The sequence below is a fragment of the Bombus vosnesenskii genome, unplaced genomic scaffold (genome assembly GCF_011952255.1).
Source record: "Bombus vosnesenskii isolate JDL3184/JDL3185 unplaced genomic scaffold, Bvos_JDL3184-5_v1.1 scf7180000015330, whole genome shotgun sequence".
Lineage (NCBI taxonomy): Eukaryota > Metazoa > Arthropoda > Insecta > Hymenoptera > Apidae > Bombus > Bombus vosnesenskii.
In genome coordinates this window covers 8,153-26,656 of record NW_022883943.1, presented here as the reverse complement: position 1 = coordinate 26,656, position 18,504 = coordinate 8,153, and the positions used below count along the sequence as shown (strand labels likewise).

Below are 18,504 nucleotides of genomic sequence, written 5' to 3'. Positions count from 1 at the left end.
ATGACGCTGCCCAATAACGAGGTGCCTCCGTACATTCATTTACTAAACTTCCTAGAGAGATTAGCACGAAGCTCCAGACCGATCACCACAGTCAGACAAACAAGAGAATCACCGGAACAAACTACTCCTGTCCGTCAACGCGCATCACGAGGGCATGCACTTACGGCGACACAGGTTACTCCAACATGCCCCACCTGTCAAGGACCACACCCCATTTGGAGATGTGACACCTTCAAAACCAAATCCCTTCGCGAACGCATTCGGGAGGTCAAAAGGGCATCACTATGCCTCAACTGCCTCGGGAAGGGGCACACAACGAAGCATTGTTTCGCAGGATCATGTCGCGTATGCGGAGAACGACATCATACAATGCTGCATAGGACAAAACGCCATTCAGGGTCTCGTTCCAGCACGTCCAGCCCGAAATCTTCCCCATCAAATAGCCGATCCACAACACCTTCTTTGCCACCCTACGTATCACCCACTCGTCGCAAAAGGCACACAACAGACCACAGATCGGAAACACCACGAACAGCCGCGTCTCCAAGTCCACCGCCCAGTGACAAACGAACACACAACCAATGACGCCGACGATCGACGACTCCGTTCATGACCGAACATATCAAACCAATAGCATCCGAATTACTGTCCAATGATCTAGTCATCACAGCGCAGATTAATATTTTGAATGATAAACAGCAACCAATCCGTTGTCGAGCGTTGCTCGACACCGGATCCAGTATGAACTTCATTACCGAGGAATTAGCAAAATCGTTAAAGATAAGGCAAAACAAATGTTCGGTCCCGATCGGAGCTCTAGATACCTTGACAACGACCTCTAAGCGACACATCACGGCCACGATCACTTCCACTGACGGTACATACACGCGGACATTAACGTTCCTTATCATTCCAATCATATCAACCTTAATTCCCAGCGAACCCATCGATCGTTCGACACTTGAGATACCAAAAAATCTCAAATTGGCCGATCCACGATTTCATTTACCAGCTCCGATAGATGTACTATTAAGCTCAGGTTCAACACTCGCGTCGATGTGTGTGGGACAAGTCAACCTCACGCAGCCAGACGAGCCTGGACTGCGTCTGCAAAAGACGCGATTCGGATGGGTAATCGGGGGGAGTCCAACTTCCCAAACCGCTACAAACATATTTCACACATCCACGACGACTTTACAAGCAGACCTCGCGCGGTTTTGGGAAATCGATGAAGGATCCTCAATTAAACATATCTCAGAGGCAGATCGACGATGCGAAGAACACTTCCAAGCCCACACCCGACGCACCAGCGAAGGACGATACATCGTCGCTCTACCTTTCAACGATCAGCTTCAGTCACTCGGATCCTCTAAAACGCTGGCGAGTAAACGACTCGCCTCACTCAATCGCCGATTCCAGCACGACAAACGCTTCGAATCAGAATATCGAACGGTAATACAGGAATACCTGGCGTTGGGACACATGACGAAGGTCAATGACAACCACTCCGACGACAACGGATACTATTTACCCCATCATGGCGTGACCAAAGCATCGAGTCAAACCACCAAACTCCGTGTAGTTTTCGACGGATCGGCACCAAGCACTACCGGAACCTCCTTAAACGATACACTTCACACAGGACCCAAGTTACAGGAAGATTTATTTTATGTATTAATTAGATTCCGCGCTCATCAATACGTACTCACCGGCGACATCGAGAAAATGTATCGGCAATTCCTCGTACGACCAGAGGATCGGAAATATCAAAGGATATTATGGCGCAGCGCGAGTGGAGAAACAGAAACATATGAGCTTAACACTGTAACGTTCGGTTTATCCGCAGCCCCGTATCTAGCTATTCGGTGCCTCAAGCAACTGGCAGAGGACGAAGGACATCGATTTCCACGTGCAGCACAGGTACTGCAGCGGGATTTCTACGTCGACGACGCTCTCACCGGAGCTGAAACGAAGGACGAAGCCCTCACGCTCAGAACAGAACTCACCAATTTACTTCAACTGGCCGGCTTAAACATACGAAAATGGGCGTCAAACGATAATGACTTATTACACGGACTTTCCTTAGAAGAAACAAATCACCAACATTTTTTGGGCGACTCGCAAACCTTGAAGACGCTGGGAGTGTTTTGGAATTCATCCGACGACTCTATTCTTTACTCGGTCGAAGTCAAACCCACGCCCTCTCGAGTCACGAAACGAATCATCAGCTCGGAGATTGCAAAAATTTACGATCCGCTCGGTCTGCTCGCACCGGTGATTGTTCGGGCCAAGATGCTACTTCAACGAATATGGTCGTCGAAAATCGATTGGGATGAATCACTTCCGATCGAGTTACATACAGAGTGGGAAAGGTACTATGCCCAATTACCCTTATTAAACAACGTCAGGTTCCCACGCAAGGCAATAATCGAGTCCGCAATGGAAATTGAACTGCATGGTTTCTGCGATGCCAGCGAAAAGGCTTACGGAGCCTGTGTTTATCTCCGAACCCTTAACACCAACGGCCGTGTTTGGACCCAACTTCTAACCGCAAAATCGAAAGTCGCCCCACTCAAGTGCCAGACCATTCCTCGGCTCGAGCTGAGCGGAGCACTCCTTCTTACGTCCCTGATGTCGACAGTACAACAAGCCCTATCACACAAAATTACTCGAACTATCTATTGGACCGATTCCACTATCGTCCTCCATTGGCTCAATACATCACCTCACACCCTTAAAACATTCGTCGCTAACAGAGTCTCCGAAATTCAAACAAAAACCAGCATCCGCGATTGGCGCCACGTTCCTACCGACGACAATCCCGCGGACTTAATATCACGCGGCCAAACACCCGAAGAGTTTCTGCGCCCAACCATCTGGCAGCACGGTCCTGCATGGCTCTACCAGTCGGAAGGCTATTGGCCGACATGGGCGCTAATGCCGCAAGTTGAAGTACCGGAGCAGAAAGGGGCGATTTGTCTGTCCGCAAACCCCGCCGATTACAGTTTGTTGCAAAGGTATTCATCCTGGCCCAAGTTGATACGAATCATAGTTCGTTGCCTCCGTTGGAAACAGAAAAGGAACCGAGCGGCACCCCTAACCGTTACTGAATTACGCATAACGCACGATAAACTGATAAAATTGTTGCAAAACATCCATTTCTCCGAGGAAATTCGTACACTCCAAAAAGATCGGAACGCGGCGATAAAGGGTAAGCTCACGCGACTCAATCCGTTCATAGACAAGGAAGGAATATTGCGAGTCGGGGGTCGACTCAGTCATTCGTCGATGACCTTCGCCCAGAAACATCCCATAGTATTACCTAAGTCATCCGTTACAACACGCATCATAGACCACGAGCACAAGATCCACATGCATTCCGGAACGCAGGCTACGTTATACGCAGTAAGACAAAGATACTGGCCCGTTGACGATCGAAGTCAAGTATGGCGGGCGATCAAAGGCTGCGTCCGCTGCTGCCGCGCTCAACCACCGCCGGTAGAATACGTGATGGGTAATCTGCCGGAGGCGCGAGTAACGGAATCTCGCCCATTTACAAACGTCGGCGTCGATTACTGCGGGCCGTTCCACATCAAGGAAAAACGAGATCGTAACCGTCGTCAGATAAAAGTATACGTAGCCATTTTCGTATGCCTAGCAATTAAAGCGGTACACATCGAGCTCGTTGACGATCTCACTAGCGAAGCCTTCATCGCCGCTCTTCGCAGATTTATCGCTCGACGAGGCTATTGCTCCACCATCCATTCTGATAACGGCACCAACTTCAGAGGAGCAAGCAACGAATTACGAGAGCTTCACGATTTATTACAATCGGACGATCACAAGGAAAAAGTAACCGCATTTTTAGCCGACAAACAAATCGAATGGCGCTTCATTCCCCCTCATTCGCCGCATTTCGGTGGGCTATGGGAAGCAGCGGTGAAGTCATTTAAACGCCACCTCAGGCGTGTAGCCGGCAACGAGTTACTCACCTCTGAACAATTGAATACTCTTATCATAGAAATAGAAGCAGTCCTCAATTCCCGCCCGCTAACTCCTATCTCCACCGATCCAAATGATCTCCTAGTCCTCACTCCCGGACATTTTCTCATTGGCGATTCACTAATGTGCTTACGTGATCGAGATTTCAGAGACATTCCATCGAACCGACTCTCCAGATGGCAGCATATCCAACAGCTTAAACAGCATTTTTGGAACCGCTGGCATAAGGAGTATTTGAACGAGCTAACCAACCGCAATAAGTGGAGCAAGGGTGGACACGGCATCCAAAAAGGCACAATCGTCATCCTCAGAGAGGACAACGTTCCCTCCATGCATTGGCCTCTGGGCCGAGTTATCAAGGTTCATCCAGGCGCCGATGGTGTCATCCGGACAGCTACAGTTCAGACGGCAAAGAGCGTTTTGGATCGGGCCGTCAAAAGGCTTGTCCCACTGCCAATTCAACCCGATCTCGAGAAACCCGAACAACTAGCCACCGAGACGAACTAAGATGGGAACTTCAACCACATCTCGCTAATTTGATCGGTACCCTCTCAACGGGGGGAGGATGTTACGCCATGCGGCTTGCCATAGATCATATTCTTAACTGTCGGTCGCGGCACTATAATGTCGCAGACGGATCGTCGCGGCTGCCCGGCAAAACAAACATTGTAGTGGCAAGCGCATGGTTCATTAAGCAGGGCGACCTCCAGAAACGTCGATTCGTGGCCGTTATTTTATCTGGCGTAAAAGAATGTGGCGTGATCCGAAGGTAGTGGGGGTCGCCTTCCAGAAAGAATCAGAACGTTTCGAGAAGCCAAACAGTCAACACATATCTTATATCGCGCATTACGTAGTCACATTTCTTTTTGTTGTTCCATTTATATCTTTCTAGTTAATAAGTTGTTGCAATAAACATTAATTTAGTTGTGTTAATTCTGTGAAATTTCATTGAACTACCCTTATTATCATAATCGAAATAAGGGAATCGATCAGTTCGTGGCGTCGATTGTTTAATCGTAACGAGAACTTACAACTCTCGTTGACGTGATATCTCGCGATCGCGTCTCTCCGCGAATGATCGAAACAATATACAATATTCAAATTACATTCGTGCTTAAGTGATTCACGAAAATCATGTTTTACTTAATTTGATTACACAGTATATCCATTTGTGATGGAATCCAAAAATTATTTATGCATTTTTCCTTAAATTCGTCATATTTTCTTTTAATTTCGAGATTACAGAAGTTACGTTAGTCTTTGTATCTATTTTTGAATTATGCGGGAAGAGAAGAACGCTAATCAGTAGAAATTTTAATGTTACGATTCCATCATTTATGATATATAATATTAATGCATTCTGCAGAAAATACGTAAAATGTATTTGGAATACTTCTTTTCCTCGAGACTGTTAATTCTTTGCAGATGTAAGCTGATTTTACAGAAATTGGTCTTGTAGTTTTGCTTCCATCGGTATATGTTATATGTAAGTCATCATTTAATAAAAAATTGCACATTTTGTGCATGTTTCCAATTTCAATATTTATACGAATCGAGGTAATGACAGTGTTATGATCAAAAAAATAGATATTGAAGTGATTACGAGTGTGTAATATTCCCTTTATTGATACATTGTTTCATGAGTCTTCTTTTTAAGTTCACTTTCCTTATTTCTAGATGGTTAAAAGTGTTTTGCTGTACGATTAATTTTCGTAGTAGTGTTAGAGGGCTTTGGTCAGGAGGCTATTACACAAATATGTAGTACGATCCCTGATAAGTGAAAGTTTTGTCTTTAACAGAATGTTTGTTGGTGCACTGATACGATCATTAAGAACAGCGCTTATTGCTGAATGTTGTATCTTTTTTCAACTTCTTAATGTTATTAATATGATGATGAGAATGGAAAGTAATTGGAAAGATATATTACGGTTAGCCATAATTTTTCATCGGCGGAGCTAATCTCTTCAAGTGCATTAAACTTCCTATCCGCGTTTTCCGGTTTTTGATTATACGTGTCATTCCCAGATTAGCAAAAATAAACCAACGTAGGGGCCCAGCTAGATATTTTCTACTTTTTCAGTAAGTTGGTGTAATCTGTTTTTGGTGTTTCTGTCTTTGAGTAGGTGATATTTATTTTTGATCTTCACAAAGGCTTTTGTAAGAGCAGTGTATTCGTTAGTAACAATGATACAATTTAGTCGAACGTAGTTTGTCAAAATTCTGTTTTGGCTCCTCGTTGCTTCGACATAAGGATGATCTCTGCTTTCTGTAGCAGTTTCAAACTTAGTATCAGAGAACATCTGGTCTTCGCTATCAAGATTGTCTGCAGAGATCTCAGAAGATACAGATAAGAGTCTTTTGTTGCAACGTGCTCCAGTTGTCCGGTTGTCGCAGGTTCCGAAAAACCACGGGAGTGTTTGTGACGCCGTTTGTCGTTAATATTATTGTTACTGTTATTGTTAATGACGGAGTTGGAGGCTGAAACATTGTCATATGAAGCAATAAAATTGTCGACAGCTATATCTTGAGACCTGTTGTTAGTAGTACATTATCTTGCTACATGATTTTTCTTTTACGAAGAGAACTTTGTCCGTAGATGTCAACGTGTATACGATATTGTATGTATTGTATACACGTTTGTATTGTATGCATGTATGTAAAAATTCTGGGATTTTTTATACGTCTCCTAGATTGACATATATCGCGTGGCTTAAAACTTAACGCTCTAACAGCCGCATATTTCGCCATTACGGCCAATCGCGAACGCTTTTCACTCAGTCTATTATCGCATAATTACCATCATGATTGAATTAATTATTGAATTAATTATCATCGTTACTGAATCTTTATCATGATATTTTTATTTATTTTATACACTTACGCGTTATAGAAATAAAGAAATCGGGGTTACAATCATTTGCTGACCAATCACTTTCCCTGGATCATTAGACTCACAAAGTGCCGGTCCTTTCAGTGCATTTATAGATCGTTTCGCATGATTAAATTAAAAAGAAAAAAGAAAGAATAATTTCACGTTGTTACGATCGTTCGCGGAGAGACGCGGTCGCGAGGAAAACGCGTCAGCGAGAGGTGTAACTTCTCGCTACGATTCGGTGAATCGACGCCGCGAAGTTGTCGTTCCCCTGTTTCGGTTAAGATAACAGAGGTGGTTAAATGAATATGACACAGCAGTAAGTAATATTTCACCGTTTATTCCAACAACTTATAACGAAGACAGTTACGCTGGTGCGTATGTACGAGATGAATGAGTGACTGATCTGCGGGTGTGTATCTTCCGGTGGAAGGATGTTGACCGTTCGAAGGATGTAAAATCAGTACTGTCTTGGGAGACGATGCTGTCTCGGAGGAAAGCTAAGGATAGGTGTGTCTAGCGCACGGGACCATCGGATTTGTTGGTGCCGATGTTATTTAGGAGATTGAGGAAATAGGCTTCGTTTTTAATTGGTTAAACGAAGGGTCTTAACCGCCCTCGAGAGAAAGTGGTTAGTGGGAGGACAGTTGCAGCGTACGTGAGAAAAACTAACTTTCCTTAGTTAAGCCGTGGTAGACAATAGTCTTTGGAAATTCTTCGGAAACAGACGTTTGTTTGGTTTGAAGGACCTTTTCTAGGAAATCTATGAGATTTATGGAAGGTACTTGAAACTATGGAGGCTACGCTGCGTGTATCCGAAGACATCTGGTTGCCATATTGCCCGCGGTGTGTGGCCTCGGCTAGGTAGAGTGTTACGCGACGTAACATCCTCCCCCCGTTGAGAGGGCACCGATCAAGTGATATGGTGTGCTGTTGTCAGGTGGATCTCTTATCAGACTTCGGGCTGTTGATTGGTTCGGAGTCGTCTGGAGTCGTTCTGCTCGGTAGTGGTACCATCCGCTTGATGCTCCGTTCGAGGGTACTCGTCGCTGTTCGAACGATAGCCGTGCGTATGATGCCGTCCGCCCCGGGTTGGGCCTTGATGATCCTGCCCAATGGCCATTGCATCGGGGGGACGATGGTGCCTTCTCGTATGTCGTGACTGCCCTTGCTCCATTTGTTCCGGATGTGTAGCTCGTTGGGATACTCTCGATGCCACCGGCGCCAGAAATGTTGTTTGAGTTTCTGAATATGCTGCCAGCAGGAGAGACGGTTGGATGGCGTGTCCCTGAAATCTCGTTCTCGGAAACTTGTTAGTGAATCTCCGATGAGGAAATGACCGGGAGTGAGAACGAGGAGATCGTTTGGGTCTGAAGATATTGGCGTCAGCGGACGGGAGTTGAGGATAGACTCGATTTCGATGATGAGGGTGTTAAGGTTTTCGAAGGTCAAGAGCTCGTTACCGACGACACGTCTGAGATGTCGTTTGAAAGACTTCACTGCAGCCTCCCACAACCCACCGAAGTGAGGAGAGTTGGGAGGGATGAAGTGCCATTCGATCCGTCGGTCGGCTAAAAAGGACTGGACCTGTGCCTTGTGATCGTCGGATTGCAGGAGATTTCGGAGCTCTCGTAATTCGTTGTTGGCACCAACGAAGTTGGTACCGTTGTCGGAGTAGATTGTCACACAGAATCCGCGGCGAGCGATGAATCTTCGCAGAGCGGCAATGAAGGCCTCGCTAGTGAGATCGCTGACCAACTCGATGTGGACTGCTTTGACTGCAAGACACACAAAGATTGCTACGTATACCTTGATTTTGCGTCGGTTGCGATCCTTTCGTTCCTTGATGTAAAACGGTCCGCAGTAGTCGATTCCGACGTTGGTAAATGGCCGAGACTCTGTTATCCGTGCAGCTGGAAGGTCGCCCATTATGTAATCCACTGGAGGGGGGTTGGCTCTGCAGCAACGGACGCACTTCTTCAGCGTGCTCCAAACTTGACTGCGGCCGTCGATAGGCCAATAAGATCTCCTTAGGGCGTATAAGGTAGCTTGAGTTCCGGTGTGGAGATTTAGGAGGTGTTCATGCTCGATTATGAGCGCGGTAACTGAGGATTTGGGTAGAATTATTGGGTGCTTCTGGTTGAAAGGCATTGGTGAATGACTGAGTCGGCCTCCGACGCGCAGCATCCCGTCCTTGTCCAGAAATGGATTGAGTCTTTGGAGTTTCCCTTTCACTGCCGAATTTCTGTCTGTCTGGAGAGCACGGATTTCGTCTGAAAAATAACAAGCTTGCAATAGTTTGATTAATCTGCTGTGTGCATTGGCCAACTCGTGCATGGTCAGAGGTTTGCCTCGATCCCGGATTTGTCTCCATCGAAGGCACCGAGCGGCAATTCTTATAAGCTTGGGCCAAGAGAAGAATCTCCCCAGTATGCTGTGGTCCGCCGGAGTCGCGGACAGACAGGTTGCCCTTTTCTGCTCCGGTGTTTCGTTTAACGGTACTGGGTTCCACGTTGGCCAGTATTCTTCAGGTTGTTGAAGCCACTCTGGTCCATGTTGCCAAATGATTGTTTTCAGGAAGTCTTCGGGTAGTTGGCCTCGAGATATGAGATCTGCCGGGTTATCGGTAGTGGGGATGTGACGCCAATCTGAGGCGTGAGTCTTCCGTTGAATTTCTGTCACACGGTTAGCGACGAAGGTTTTTAGCGTGTGGGGTGACGTGTTGATCCAATGTAGAACGATTGTGGAGTCAGTCCAATAAACGGTCCGAGCAATGTTGCTTGGCAAGGCTTGGAGGACCGTGGTGGCTAGTGACGCGAGAAGGAGTGCTCCACTCAGTTCCAGCCTTGGAATGGTTAGTGATTTGAGCGGAGCTACCTTCGACTTCGCAGTGAGGAGACGCGTACAGACATGACCATCCAGGGTGATGGTGCGAAGGTAAACGCATGCTCCATATGCCCTGTCGCTGGCGTCACAGAACCCGTGTAACTCAATTTCCGCTGCGGGATTGATTATCGTTTTGCGTGGAAACTCCACGTTATTCAATAATGGCAGCTGTGCGTAATATTTGCTCCATTCCGTGTGCACGTCAGCCGGTAAGGATTCGTCCCAATCAATTTTTAGCATCCAGAGTCGCTGGAGCAACATCTTAGCTCGAACAATTACTGGTGCCAGCAATCCGAGAGGGTCGTAGATCTTGGCGATTTCGGAGCTGATTGTTCTCTTCGTAATTCGAGAGTCGGCATTATTGATTTTGACGGAGTATAGGATCGAATCGTCGAAGGAATTCCAAACAACACCCAGTGTCTTGAAGGTTTGCGATTCGCCTAGTAGCAGCTTATCGTTTATGTCCTTCTCGGGAAGTCCTCGTAGCAGTTCCCGGTCGTTCGATGCCCATTTCCGAATGTTTAAGCCGGCTAGCTTGAGCAGTTCTGTGAGCTCCGTTCTCAATGATCGTGCTTCGACCCTTGTATCGACTCCTGTGAGAACATCGTCGACGTAAAAGTCTCGCTGTAAGCTCGTGGATATCGATGCCCCTCGTCGTCCGCCAGTTGCTTGAGGCAGCAGATGGCTAGATACGGGGCCGCTGAGAGCCCGAATGTCACTGTGTTGAGTTGATAAGTGTCGACTTCTCCATCAGCATTGCGCCACAAAATTTGTTGAAATTTCCGATCCTCCGGGCGCACAAGAAATTGGCGATACATTTTTTCGACATCGCCTGTAATGACGTATTGATGAGATTGAAATCTTAGAAGGATGAAAAATAAATCATCTTGTAGTTTCGGTCCCGTATAAAGTACGTCGTTTAATGAAACTCCGGTGGTGGTTGGGGCCGATCCGTCAAACACGACTCGGAGTTTCGTGGTTTGGCTGGATTCCTTGATCACGCCACGATGTGGCAGAAAATATCCGTCGTCCGTGCAGTGGCCCGTGGTAACTTTTGTCATGTGCCCTAATGCCAAGTATTCCTGTATTACGGCGTGATAGTCGGCTTCGAAACGCTTATCTCGTTGGAACCGACGGCAGAGAGATGTTAGTCGCTTCATCGCCATGGCTCTAGAGGATCCAAGCGAGGGAGTTGTCTCGTTGAAGGGGAGAGCGACCATGTATCGCCCTTCGTGGGTGCGTTGAACGTGATTCCGGAAATGTTCCTCGCACTGTCGTTCCGCTTCTGAAGTGTGCGCAGTGGTCGGTCCTTCGTCGATTTCCCAAAAACGGGCGAGATCCGCCTGCAAGGCCGTCGTGGACGCGTGAAATGCGTGTGCGGGTGGTTGCGAGGCTGGGCTTCCCCCGATGACCCATCCGAACCGCGTTTTTTGCAGACGCAAGTCGGTCCCGTTCGCTTGACTGATATCAAGTTGGCCGACACACAGTGACGCTAGTGTTGGCCCGGCGCTCAATAGCACGTCGATCGGAGCAGGTCTGTGGAATCTTGGATCGGCTAGTCGTAGATTTCTGGGTATCTGTATCGTTGACCGATCCACGGGTTGATCTGGGATCGAAGTCGATATGGTCGGTATGATGAGAAAAATCCAGGTGCGTTCGTATGTGCCGTCAACGGAGGTGATCGTGGCCGTGATGTAACGTTTCGAGGTCGTGGACAATGTGTTGAGTGTTCCGATTGGTTGTTCCGAACATTTCCGTTGGTTGAGTCTTAACGAATTGGCGAGTTTCTCGGTGATGAAGTTCATGCTAGCGCCGGTATCTAGCAGAGCTCTACAGCGGAACGGTTGAGTTCTATTGTCCAGTATGTTGACCTGTGCAGTGACTAACAAATCGTGGTGGAGTGATCCGGAAGGAGGCGAGGTCAATGAGTCTGTTTTCGGTGGTTCGGTCCCTAGCAAAGCCGTTTGAGGACGTCAGGGTTCCCCTAGTTGTTTAGGACTGGGGAGGTATTTGATCCCGATGCCGTCGTTCGCGATGACCGAGATACACGTTTTGGGGATGTTCGCGGAGACGTTCGGGGAGACGTTCGGGGAGACGTTCGTGGAGACGCGGATGCCCGTCTCGATCGGTGTGACGACCGCGGAATCGGTGAACTAGGCGGAGATCGACCGTTGGATGACCGGTCGCTCGACGATCGACCGCTCGGTGTTCGGCTCACACGTGTCCGTAATCTACTGTGACCATGCTCTTGATGTAAGTAAGTGTGGTGTCGCTGTCTACAGATGCGACATGACCCGGCGGAGCATTGATTGAGAGCGTGTCCCTTGCCTAAACAATTCGTACAGAGCGACGCCCGTTTGGCAGTGTCGAGACGCTCTTTGGGCGATTTCGCTTTGAAGACGTCGCAATTCCGTAGTTCGTGTTGTCTTCGACAGTCCGGACATACCGGCGTCTCGAGTGTCATGGTGAATGCATGACTTCGCGGCGCGCTCGGTCGCTGACGGTTGGGTGGTTCGGAGGCCCTTTTCGTCGCGGTAACTGCTGAACTTGTTCTATCGCCGTTTGTCCGTGTTTGCAAGAAGTCTATTAAGTGCGTGTATGACGGCAATTTCTTGTCTGGTAAGGTGCATTGCCATTTGCGAATGATGGCTGGGGGTAACTTCCATGTAAGTAATTTGAGAAGAACGGTGTTTGATGTGATTGGGTCACCGAGGTTCTCTAACGCTTGGATATTTATCTTGACCGTCTCGAGAAAGTCGTCTATGGCTTCGGGTGTCTCTTTAACTATTTTCGGATAGTCGAAAAGCAAGTCGAGGTGGCGCATGCAGATTTGACGGTGGCAGTCGAATTTTTCCTTAAGCACGTCGACGGCGATTGCATAGTTTGACTCGGTGAGGGCTAACGATTGTATACTTCGCGCGGCCTTTAAGGTCAAAGAGGATCGTAGGTAGTGAAATTTCTGCACGGATGTAAGTCGCTTGCTTCGATCGATAGTGGATAAGAAGGAGTCGTAAAAGGAGTGCCAATTTCCGATGACACCGTCAAAAGTAGGCAAGTGAATTTCCGGCAGTTTAACTGATGTCGGCTCGGCGACATTAGACGACTCGGAGCCTTGTGATTTCGACGACGATGCTGGTGTATCATCCATGAGGGTGTGTATTCGGACTACAAGATCGTCATATGTGTCGGTTACTTCGGAAACGCGCGCGTCGTCTATCTCGCCTAAATCTTCTAATTCCTCTTGTAACAATCGATATTGTTTCCACGCGTCGTCGAGTAGTATCATATAGGCCGTTAATCGGGCCTTAATCGGTTGTGTAGATTTTTCGTATTCATCGAGTCGTTTCGATACAGAGGTAAATCGACCGATTTGAAAGCCTCGTCTCCGATGCAAGGAGGTAATTTTCTCTGCGTTCTCCATAGGTATCGCAGTTTGAGAGGAAAATGCAATGAGCGAGCTTACCTTGTGGTTGTGAGTTTGAATGTTACTCGTCACCGTGTGTGTTTCGTTTGATGTGTAAGACGTGTTCTTACTGAAGTCGACCCTCCAGTTGTTGGCGTGAGGCTGCGTGATTATGTTGGATTCACGTGGCACTGTATGATAGTGGGTGGCACTGGTATGCACTTTTCACTTGAGGCGTCATACGGCTTTGAGGATCGAATGATTCGACCGGTTACGTGTCCACACTTTTCACTTGTCACTGAATCCGGCTCGAAGGACCAAATGTTTCGACCGGATGGGTGACAAAACTATCCACTGCCACTGATGATCCGGCTCGAAGGGCCAAATGTTACGACCGTTCGCGGAGAGACGCGGTCGCGAGGAAAACGCGTCAGCGAGAGGCGTAACAAAGTTCCGTCCATTTGTCTCTCGTTACTTTTCAAGTGCACGCGTACCTACATGACGGAACTTCACAGTCCATTGCCTGGGAAACGAAGCCAGACAAAATGTTACAGATCTGGATGCATGTATAAAGATACCGTTTATTCTCGTACATATTTCTGTGTTTTTTTAAATATTTTTCTATTCGACAATATCAAATAACAAAACCGATTGCTTCAGTCAACGCACATACCGCGCTTAATGCACTCGTTCTCGTCAAAAGTAAATTACCGAAGCGTCCTGTTTTGCGACCAAGTTTTCAGGACAGAAAAAATAAAAAAAAAACAAAATCATATAAAAGCTCCGCTCCCCAGTGGCTTAAACCCAAAAATTGTATTAAACACAAAACATGTAAAGCGCCGACACATAATATAGTATGGCTACGTCGTACCGCCGCGTATCGGTACCTTTGCTTAACACATTATTACCAAAATTCACAGTTTATTGTGAATACCAAAATGTATTTGAAATTGTATCTTGGGTTAAATAAACATCATTAAATGCACTCGTTCTCGTCCGATCACGAAAGTTTAAGCAACGCTGGGCGCGGATAGTACTTAGACGGGTGACCGCTTGAGAACCCCGTGTGGTGTTGCCCTTTTTTGCTTTTCCAATCTTTTTTACTTTTCTGAATAATCTATGATCGTATCCAGGGAAGGAGAAATATATTTTTAGCATTACACGACTGTCACCATACGTTGTATCATTCTTTCATACACGTACAAAGAAACTGGCACACGTTTTAAAACTGAAAGGAATAACGTCTCGTGGTATGCAGAAATTTTATGATGCCAGATTAATATCAAAAGTTATTATTTTACATTTTCGACTTACTTTTGTACGAGGAATCACATCCTTTTGGCTTGCACCACGATTTTCGGTATACCCTGTATGTACTATCGTATGTATGTACTTATACAGCACAAGAAAAATAGAATATTAATCCGTAGTGTAGTATCGTGCACAAAAAGGCCAAAGAGATATCGAGTAAACCATAAACAATGCCGCGAGAGCCGAGGCGTCGTCGGGTCCATCAATGTGTCGTCGGTCCTTCAATTGAATAGTTTCGTAGAAAAGGCCTACATGACCTTGGCCACGAGTGTTTACGGAACACGTGCGTGGTGGGCCTAAGAAAAGACAAAGGGATGCTAGGACAGTCAGTGTCAGTGGAGAAGTCAGAGAGTGTGAATCGAGAAGTCAGAAAATGCGAGTTGCGTTGTCGATATAGTGTTGCTAGCGTTGTGTGAGAGTGTCGTCCGCGTGAGAGAGAGAAAGAGCGTTGGATCTGTTGTGACGAGAGTTGCGAGTTAACTATTGAGTTGTCTAGAACCATCGTTCTTCTGTTTAATCAACATGTGTACAATCCATTTATTGTAAATAAATCATCAATAATAATAATATTTTATTCCCGATACTACAGTAGGGTTGCTGGAAAAGTGCTTGCAACAGAGGTGTACCCAGAACACGAATGTAATTTAAAGAGTTCACATAAACACATATTCAATGTGATCGTGTTCTTAAATATTTGTGTAAGATCAGTTTTGAAAATTAGTTGAAAGAATGAACAACCATTACACTGAAATCTAGTTTGTTTTTAGGAGACAGATTTGTTATTAGTTTGAGGTTTTAAACGTGCAAATTTGTTAGCCCGTAAGTATTTCACGCATGATCTTTTAATTGCACGTTGTTAATCTCTTAGGTACGATGCGCCACTATAGTGGCTTTCGCGGATGTCATCTTATATTACGACGCGCCACTATAGTGGCTCACTCTACTGACTCATTCGCTCACCGTTTCAACAAAATGGTCTTTTTCATTTGTCTTACTTCACGCAATATTTTATAACAGTGTTAACAATATACAGATAGAATATATAGTCTTTGTTTTTGATACGCCAGTGTTTTGCTTTTGTTAAAATAAATATACCATTATTAGATGCTCTTTTTAACATGCCGACCCGTATCCTTATAATTTTTTAGAATCTTCAATCTCAAAATGTCGCTTCAAAATGGAAAACGAAGAGCAATTTGGAAAACACTATCGCGCTATGAGTGTGAAAATCGTGACGTGGGTCTATGTGTCGTACCGTGCTTTAAAATATGTCACACACAGTTGTATTATTAATTATTAGAGTGAATTATGAAACTTAAAGTATATGCATCATATTTTCAAGAAAAATTGTAGTTTAGTTATTAAAAACTTGATACCAATGTGCTTGCGCAGAGAACACTACCCGTCACATATTGCAGTGGCGTATCGTTTACACGTAATTCGCGTCAAACTCTGCCGTAGAGAGAAACAGCTGCGCGCAAAATTCAGCCCTACCTAAGAGGTTAAACGTCGTCTATCACCTCCACATAGTACAGCTGATGTAAGGTATCTTCCAAGATGTTAATTCTCAATACCGTCTGCCATTGTTTTCTTTCCTGTACTGTTTATATTATGTACATTTTGTGTTTATTATTTTGTTATACTTTCGAAGAATAATTTGAAACTGGAATTTATCAAGTAACTCTTTTACGAAACTTATGCTGCATCTTCAAATAACGGTTTACGCATCAAGTTTATTCGCGTCAGTGTTGCTTAACATTTATGAAGTAACTTGTTTGAACAATTTTGTAGGCGTTACGTAATAAGAAATTAACCTAATTTTCTTATTTGATATTTTATGCTTCCACCTACTTCGTCAAAAATATCCTAGCCGCTTTAAACCAAGCAATATAAACTTTCTCAGGAAAAGAGAATATGTGTATACTTCGCCGACTTCGTCTGTATACCTGAAGATGGATGCCGGCTTCATCAAAATTAGAGCAGGTATAAACTTTAAAGGACATTATAAAAATGATCAATGTTGTTCCAAGAGACGACGAGGAATGAATTTTATAATGTAGAATCTGCATCGGCGATGAAAATTTACGTAGGAGAACGTTGGGGGAATGGCGTACTATTTCTTAAATACATTATTTTTTTTTTATGTGTCAAGGATGGAGATTTGACAGTTATTGCATGTGATTCTATAAGTTTTTAGCAATGTAATGCATAGACGATGCGACGAGAAAGATCGATTGTTATTTTAAAAATTCTGGTTATTGGAAGAATAATCAAAATGTTAGTTTCCTCACTCGTAGTATAATAAATAATTTTACTGTAGAGTTTAAATTTTAAGAAAATAAAAAATAGTCTACACTGGATAATGCATACATTAATGTTACTTAATTTAAGATTCTTTTCACTTTTCTCACAGAAACGAATCGTGCAATTGTCCAGGAGGGAAATCCGAAACGTATTACAGCGTAATGTTGCGTAAGATAGCTGACGAGTAAAAAGTTATAATCATATTACGTTTATCGTGTAACAAGTTCAGCTTGCAAGCGTACTTTCGAAAGGACGATGATGGTGATACTAAGTCATACTTGTCATCTTGGCAAGATTGCGCGGTGTGTGGTTTGCTTTTCAGTCGTCACTTTCGCAGCACCGGTGCATTCACAATAGACGCGACGATCTCGAGCACTGGAGATGCAGTTACTATGTTGAGAGTGTAATTATGGATGGCAGTGGAGGAAACCTAGAGGGTTATTGCAACCTAGCTAGTGCAGTTTGCTGCTGTGTGTGTTAACTTACGTGTGCGGTAGCTACCACACCATTCACCGACAGTTTACGAGCTACGCATATCGCACTAGTTCGTCGTCAATTTTTGCAACTACTTTCTTATAATATTGTTTCTAACGTTACGTCGATTATACGATATCCGATTGTTTTTCAATTATATGGAACGTTATACTAACAATGAGATTTATTCAAATATGTATATACAGCATTGAAATATAAGTAACATGGATGATATTGCAACTAATTGTACATGATGTAATATGATATGTGTGATTGCAATCATTTCCATAAAATGTTATCAAAATAATAAGTAAATATATATATTATGTAATTACATTAATAGTAAACCAACGGACACGTCTGTGTTCACGGTTACATATATTTACGCATAGTAAGTGCATACGTTACGCATAGTAGTAATATATTTTTGTTAATAATTTTTGAAGAAATAACGAACGACGGCTAACAACTGCACGTCAAAACTCTATGCCAAAATCAAGATCATCGAAACTGGCCTCCCCTTTACCAATATTTACCATAAAATGTATTGGCAAATTTAAGCAAATATGACTTAAAACTAATTGCAGTTTGGTTTAAATCTAATCCAAACTCAAACAAAAAATGGTATTGAAGTAATAAATGTATACAGTAAGAAGCAAGCAGAAAACTATAACTAAATAAATATGTTGTCCTTTTTTAATGTGACAAATTAATATGCATGTTATTTCATTTTAAAGCAATAGGAACGTAAATTTATCAACACGGAGGCAGTGGTGCAATTTTTAATCCGCGTTATAGGGGGTCACACTGTATATTATTTATTAAATTAATAGTGAACCAATATATAAAATTATGTTTGGAAAAAATATACATTCTCATTACAAACATAATTTGCTTCAGTATTTTGTTTAGCTCTCAGAATTTTTATCATACGAAATATGAATCTTTAAAGTTCTGCAAAGTAAGTCTTAAAATATATAGTCCCTGTAATGATTTCCTTTTAAGCCTATAATCTATTCAACAATGACAAATTACACTGAATTAAATATTGTTGCGAGAATTAGTTCAAGAACAATTAGCATTAAAATTGGAATAAATTGAGTACACAGTTGTTACGTCGCGTAACACTCTACCTAGCCGAGGCCACACACCGCGGGCAATATGGCAACCAGATGTCTTCGGATACACGCAGCCTATTCTCCATAGTTTCAAGTACCTTCCATAAATCTCATAGATTTCCTAGAAAAGGTCC

The 18,504-nt window shown here is 44.3% G+C and overlaps 2 protein-coding genes across 2 annotated transcripts; one reads left to right on the top strand and one right to left on the bottom strand.

Annotated features, from left to right (window-relative positions):
* Positions 1–609: 609 nt before the first annotated feature.
* Positions 610–6,200, top strand: LOC117241162. Its single transcript, XM_033507141.1, has 3 exons — positions 610–877; positions 1,847–3,939; positions 6,126–6,200. Exons 1-3 carry the CDS (start codon positions 610–612, stop codon positions 6,198–6,200), a joined length of 2,436 nt encoding a protein of 811 aa, XP_033363032.1.
* A 1,610-nt stretch (positions 6,201–7,810) lies between these two features.
* LOC117241163 lies at positions 7,811–12,908 on the bottom strand. Its single transcript, XM_033507142.1, has 3 exons — positions 11,996–12,908; positions 10,577–11,711; positions 7,811–10,502 (listed from the first exon to the last, which is right to left on the bottom strand). Exons 1-3 carry the CDS (start codon positions 12,906–12,908, stop codon positions 7,811–7,813), a joined length of 4,740 nt encoding a protein of 1,579 aa, XP_033363033.1.
* Between the last annotated feature and the right edge of the window lie 5,596 nt (positions 12,909–18,504).